This window comes from Nicotiana tomentosiformis, chromosome 6 (assembly GCF_000390325.3).
Source record: "Nicotiana tomentosiformis chromosome 6, ASM39032v3, whole genome shotgun sequence".
NCBI lineage: Eukaryota > Viridiplantae > Streptophyta > Magnoliopsida > Solanales > Solanaceae > Nicotiana > Nicotiana tomentosiformis.
The window spans coordinates 74,436,946-74,444,124 of NC_090817.1; the positions used below are offsets into that span (position 1 = coordinate 74,436,946).

Here is a 7,179-nt window from a genome sequence, read left to right on the forward strand (position 1 = left end):
TCTGAACATTGGATTCCACTGATAGCAAAAAAAAAGGGCGCGGCCGCGGAAAGGTCAGCGCGGTCCGTGTAAAAATGAGCACGGCCGCGAATGAGTTAGGATCAGACTACCAATTCTCTGAACAATTAGCACCAAACGGAGTCACGTGCACTACCTCAAAGGGGCCACTCCAGTTTGACTTGAGCTTTCCCGGAAACAGTCGTAACCGGGAGTTGAATAGAAGAACCAAATCACCCTCTTTGAATTCTTTGTTCCGGGCATATTTTTCATGTAAGTACTTAATCTTGTCCTTATACAAGGGCGAGCTGGAATAAGCATGAAACCGGAATTCATCTAGTTCATTGAGTTGCTCTATCCGAAGGTTGGCTGCTACGTCCCATTCAAGGTTTAACTTCTTGAGCGCCCACATGGCCTTCTACTCTAACTCAACCGGAAGATGGCATGCTTTCCCAAATACCAACCGGTACGGAGACATACCAATTGGAGTCTTGTACGCAGTTTTATAAGCCCACAAAGCATCGTCAAGTTTCTTTGACCAATCTGTCCGGTTTGCATTTGACAGTTTTTGATAATATGCTCTTTATCTCCCTATTGGAGACCTCAACTTGTCCACTAGCCTGGGGATGATAAGGGGTTGACACCTTATGATTAACACCATACTTGGAAGGCAAAGTGTCAAAAGCCTTATTGCAGAAATGAGAACCCCCATCACTGATGATTTCCCGAGGGGTGCCAAACTGTGTGACGATATTTTTCTTTAGGAACGCCACCATACTCCGTGCCTCGTTGTTGGGCAAAGCTACAGCTTCAACCCACTTGGAAACATAATCAACAGCAACCAGAATATAAGTGTTACCACAGGAACTCACAAATGGCCCCATGAAGTCTACCGCCCACACGTCAAAAATATCGATCTCAAAAATAGTGGTGAGAGGCATTTCATCCTTCTTGGAAATTCCACCAGCTCTTTGGCATTCATCACACCTCTTAATAAGCTCACTTGCATCTTTATACAGGGTAGGCCAATAAAATCCACAGCTAAGAACCTTTGAAGCAGTTCTCGCCCCACCATGATGACCACCGTAGGGCGAGGAATGGCAAGCATCAAGAATATTCATTTGCTCCTCTTTCGGGACACATCTCCGAATCACACCATCATTGCAAATCTTGAAAAGATAGGGCTCATCCCAATAATAATCCAAGTTGTCCCGTTTGAGTTTCTTCCTTTGGTTAGAAGAGATCTCACTCGGGACAATGTCGGTCACAAGAAAGTTAGCCACATTGGCGAACCAAGGCATACCATTCAAAGACACGGAGAAGAGTTGTTCATCCGGGAACGAATCATTGATTTCGAGGCCATTGTGGGCCCTTCCCTCCTCTTCTAAGCGGGACAAGTGGCCCGCCACTTGATTATCACTTCCTTTTCTATCAATGTTTTCAAGGCCAAACTCTTGAAGCAGAAAGAACCCATCTCATCAACCTAGCCTTTGAGTCCTTCTTGGTCATCAAGTAACGGAGTGTCGCGTGATCGGTGTGCACAATCACTTTGGCACCCATGAGATATGGCCTGAACTTTTCCATGGCGAAGACAATGGCTAATAACTCTTTCTCGGTCACCGTATAATTTACTTGGGCATCATTCATCGTTTTTCTTGCATAATAGACTGGATAAAATATCTTGGTGACCCTTTGCCCCAAAACATCTCCTACCGCAACGTCACTAGCATCGCACATGAGCTCAAATGGTAAGTTCCAATTGGGTACAGTGATGATGGGAGTGGTTGTCAATTTATACTTGAGAAGCTCAAAAGCTTTCATAAAATCTTCATTGAACACAAACTTTGTATCCTTTTCTAGCAGCTTGCATAAGGGGTTCACCACTTTTGAGAAATCCTTAATGAACCTTCGGTAGAACCTCGCATGCTCAAGAAATATACTAACTCCCTTAACGGAAGTAGGAGGAGGGAGTTTTGAAATAACTTCAATCTTTTCTTTCCACTTCAATACCGTCCTTTGAGATCTTATGGTCGAGGACAATGCCCTCCTCAACCATAAAGTGACATTTTCCCCAATTAAGCACTAGGTTGGTCTCTTCACATCGGGCCAACACTTTGTCAAGATTATCCAAGCATTCTTCAAATGAGTTCCCCACAACACTAAAATCATCCATGAACACTTCGAGGACGTCCTCCACCATATCCATAAATATTGCCATCATACACCGCTGAAAGGTAGCCGGTGCATTACACAAATCAAACGGCATCCGTGAGAATGCAAATATGCCATACGGACATGTGAAAGTGGTTTTCTCTTAGTCCTCCGGTGCAATGAGAATCTGGTTATATCCTGAGTACCTATCCAAAAAGCAATAGTAGGCACACCCGGCAAGCCTGTCCAATATTTAATCAAGAAAAGGCAATGGAAAGTGGCCTTTGCGGGTCACTTATTCAGCTTTCTATAGTTCATACATACCCTCCATCCGGTGATAGTACGAGTGGGGATCAACTCATTTTTCTCATTTGTGACCACAGTCATACCCCCCTTCTTTGGCACACATTGTACCGGTGAAGTCCATGAACTATCTGAAATTAGGTGCACAACCCCTGTATCAAGCCACTTGACAATTTCCTTCTTGACAACCTCTTGCATATCCTCGTTCAACCTCCTTTGATGCTCCACGAAGGGTTTGGCATCATCCTCTAGTATAATTTTGTGCATGCAAAAGGCGGGGCTTATACCCCGAATGTCAGCCAAAGTCCATCCAATTGCCTTTTTCCTTCTTTGAAGCACCACAAGGGTGGAGTCTACCTGCATGTTAGTTAGGCAAGTAGAAAGAATAATAGGTAATATGGAAGAAGGGTCTAAGAATTCATAGCTGAGGTGTGAAGGCAAAGGTTTCAACTCCAATATTGGTGGCTCCTCGATTGAGGGCTTTGTTGGTGGAGTCTTTCGGTTTTCCAAGTCCAATGAAAGTTTATGGGGCCCATATAAGTAGTATCCCATTCTTTGCAACACATTTGCACATTCAACCAAGCCTTCATTTTCATCATCCTCATGGTTTAGCAATACAACTTCCAAAGGGTCTTCCACATTGATCATGGCATTCGTGTCATCAACTATCACCTCCGTCACAAGATCCACAAAAGAGCAAACTTCATTGCTATTTGGTTGCCTCATTGATTTGCACACGTGGAATATAACTTTTTCATTGCCCACTCGGAAGGTGAGCTCCCCTGCTTTCACATCCACCAATGTCTTCCTTGTTGCTAGGAAAGGTATCCCTAAAATTATAGGTACCTCATAGTCGACTTCGCAGTCGAGAATCACAAAATCAGCAGGCAAAATAAACCTGTCGACCCGGACTAGAACATCATCAATAATACCAAGCGGCCTTTTCATTGACCGATCCTCCATTTGTAATCTCATGGAAGTAGCTCTTGGTTGCCCAATACCTAGTGTCTTGAACACGGAATATGACATCAAATTAATACTTGCTCCCAGATCCCACAAGGCTTTTGCAAAATCGGCTCTACCAATGGTGCATGGAATTGTAAAGGCATCGGGATCTTCAAGCTTTGGAGCCATCGAGTGCACAATGGCACTAACTTGATGAGTCATTTTGATGGTTTCACAATTCATATATCTCTTCTTAGTTACCAAGTCCTTCATGAACTTGGCATATCCCGGCATTTGTTCAAGAGCTTCCACCAAGGGCACATTGATTGATAAACTTTTCATCATCTCAATAAACTTCTTGAATTGGTTTTCATTATTTTGCTTTGCAAGCCTTTGAGGATACAGTGGAGGAGGCCTTGGCAAAGGGGCCTTGGCTTTAGGCACTACCGTTTCCGGTATGTCTATCACGTGTTCCCTAGACGGGTTCACATCATTTTGAGTCTCCTCCATGTTGTCATTATTATCGATCCTCACTTCATCATTCACATTATCATCATTGGCTTGAACCTTATCATCTTCTTGCAACATAACATCTTCATTCACAATCTTCTTTAAATCAGAAGTACTTGCATCTCCACCTCTACCGCTTCTTATGGTCACTGCTATAGCATGGCCTGTATGGTTCCCTCCCTTCGGGTTTACTACCGTATCACTTGGTAGTGCCCCCTTAGGGCGAGTATTCAATGCTTGAGAAATTTGACCCACTTGTACTTCCAAGTTGCGAATAGAGGTAGTATGGAAGGCTATTTGGGGATCAGAGTTAGCATTCCTTTCCAGCATTTGTTTGAACATATTCTCTATTCGCCCCATCTCATTGTTTGAAGAACTTTTCCCTTGAGACAAATATGGAGGAGGATTGTTTGGTTGTTGATACATCGGGGGCCTTTGGACACCCGACCCCCGGTTGCCTTGATTATTATTATTCCAACCCCCTTGGTTTCCATTTCCGCCCCAATTGTTATTGTTGTTCCCCCAATTCTGATTATTGTTGTTTCCATTATTCCAATTCCCTTGGCCTTGGTTGCCCCAATTTTGATAGTTCCCTTGCGATCTCCATTGTTGATTTGGAGCATTGCTCCGTTGACCTTGGTAGTTATTGACATATAACACTTCCTCACTTTGATCATCATAAGAATCATCTTGATTGTCCCCACTACCACTTTGCTCATATTGATCTTGATTGTTTTGCACTTTTTGACCACGTTGTTTCCTCCTGTTGACCATGACATTTACCTATTCCATGGAATTTACTTGCTTTGTCCCTTGAACTTGCTGAAGTTGGGCCTTTGCTAAGTGATTCATAGTAGTTGTCAACTCGGCTATGGCTTGTCCGTGATCATGAAGTTCCTCGTGAAGATGGATGACATTAGGGTCACCCTGAGGAACATTTGCCCGACTCTGCCAAGCTGAAGATGTGTCAGCCAACTCATCAAGTATGTCACAAACCTCGGCATAAGACGTCTTCATAAAATTTCCCCCAGCTAGCTGATTCACCACACACTGGTTGGTCGTGTAGATGCCCCTATAGAATGTTTGCTGAGTCATTGCTTCAATCATATCATTATTTGGGAATTCCTTGACCATTTTTCGGTATCGCTCCCAGATTTCATGTAGGGGTTCATTAGGTTCTTGTTTAAAGGCTAAGATCTCATCCCTCAATGCTGCCATATGACTCGGTGAGAAAAACGTGGCTGTAAACTTTTCTGCCAACTCATCCCATATGTGTATGGAGTGGTTAGGTAGCCTATCGAGCCAGTCCAAAGCTTTCCCTCTAAGTGAAAATGGGAAAAGTCTCAATCTTAGAGAGTCCTCCGACACATTCGTCTGCTTGCTCCCCCAACATGTGTCTACAAAACCCTTTAGATGCTTGTATGCGTTCTGATGAGGAGCTCCAGTGAAGAAGCCCCTTTGCTCCAATAGGGTCAGCATGACATTTGTAATTTGAAAATTGCCCGCCCAAATTCAGGGCGGGACAATTGCACTTGCGTAACCTTCGTTGGGTAGCACCTGGTGTGCTACTCGTGGAGGAGGTGGGGGAGGGTTTGGAATGTTTTCATTAGCCTGGCGGCCTCTTCTTTGGACTTGAGGTTCTAGATTAACCTCATCCTCACCATTCTCATCTACCTCCTCCCCCGGAAGAATATGTCCGAGAGCATCATTATGAGCCATTTGGTACCTAAAGCGATAGATACACAAAAAATAGAAAAACAGAAGGAAAGAGAAAAACAAAACAAGACATGCAAATAGTTAGATAGATAGTAAACACCATCTAACTCCCCGGCAACGGCGCCAAAAAGTGATCGAGGCCAAACCTACACCACTATATAGTAGCAAAGAGTGGTCGATGAAGTTTTACCCGATGAGGTCGGGATAGATTTCCACAGGGAGTTAATTTGGTTTGGAGTCGGGTATCTAACTAATCTAGATGTGCGTGTTGTTTCTAATTGCACTTCCAAGCATTGTTGTGATTGGTTCTATTCTAAATTTATACTATTGTATGCCAAGTGTAAGCTAAGTACAATATTTTTGGTGAAAGTTTTCAAGTGTTAAAAGGCACTAGGGTAGTGACTTTCGCCTAGGTGAGTATCTAATGGATGTCAAGAATTTAGGACAATCTTGTTACGATTGGGGTCGTGATATAACCATCACACATAAGTAATCACTCTATACCTCTCGGTAGTTTGAGTGACTTTTCCTGATTTGGCTTTCTCAAGCCCAAATGGGTGTTCGCGCAATCCAAATGAAATTGGCTCAAGTCGGGTATTACTATCTCTAGGTTTAACCCTTTAATCGGGGCTATCAATCTCTTGAGTTCACCCCAATTCTTTGTTAGCCTAATTTTCCTAGACATAGTCTCTCTTTCTCAAGAAGAACCTAAGTCATAAAGGTATGAATCAGTGTTTGCAACCACTAATTCTACAATTTTAGCATGAATTAGGCTAAATATCACTAACCCATAAATAATTAAGCCCTAAAATTCAAGACCCATTAAATACCCACACTAGGATTGGGTCACCACCCTAGCTATGGGGTCTAGCTACTCATGAATACAGCAGAAATCAAAGGTGAAGATGAAATATAAGCCATAATGTTAAAGTACAAGATGAAAATCTAAAGTTTGAAGGTAAATCTATTATAAAATTGCCCAAAAGGGGAAAAACCAGCCGTTCACGTGCTCTGCTCTACAAAACTTGACCTAAAAATGTCAAAAAGATCTATTTATACACAACTGAAATTTTTGGACAAAAATGCCCCTGCGGAGTATTCGCGGACGCGTAATTCTAACCGCGTCCATGCTTGAACTTTCGCGACCGCATCATAATAAGCGCGGTCCGCATTTCTTCAATACTGGGCTTGGACTGGACTGGGTTTTGCGGACAGCGTAAATACATTCGCATCCGCGTTAGCTTCAATCGCGGCCGCGTATTATGTTTGCGTACCGCGTTCTTCAGTTAGGTTTCACTTGCCAAGTCTCTGAACCTTTTATCACGCTCCCAGCAGAATTTCCACCGCGTCCGCGTCTGATAACTTCGCGGCTGCATAATGTAGACGCGGGCAGCAGTGGTGTTTTCTCTAGATTGCAGCTTCTCTGAACCTCTATCTCGCCGACCGCGGAATATTATCCGCCTCAGCGGTGAACCCTACGCGGTCGCGCTTTTCCATCGCGGTCCGCGGTTCAGTTTTAGCCTTTGGCTCGTGTAAGTTTGACTTCTTCATGAGCTT

The 7,179-nt window shown here is 43.5% G+C and overlaps 1 protein-coding gene across 1 annotated transcript; it reads right to left on the reverse strand.

The window, feature by feature from the left end:
• Positions 1–1,437: 1,437 nt before the first annotated feature.
• Positions 1,438–4,332, reverse strand: LOC138894221 (uncharacterized). The gene is made up of 3 exons (XM_070178903.1): positions 3,844–4,332; positions 2,473–3,672; positions 1,438–1,998 (listed from the first exon to the last, which is right to left on the reverse strand). Exons 1-3 carry the CDS (start codon positions 4,330–4,332, stop codon positions 1,438–1,440), a joined length of 2,250 nt encoding a protein of 749 aa, XP_070035004.1.
• Positions 4,333–7,179: the final 2,847 nt, after the last annotated feature.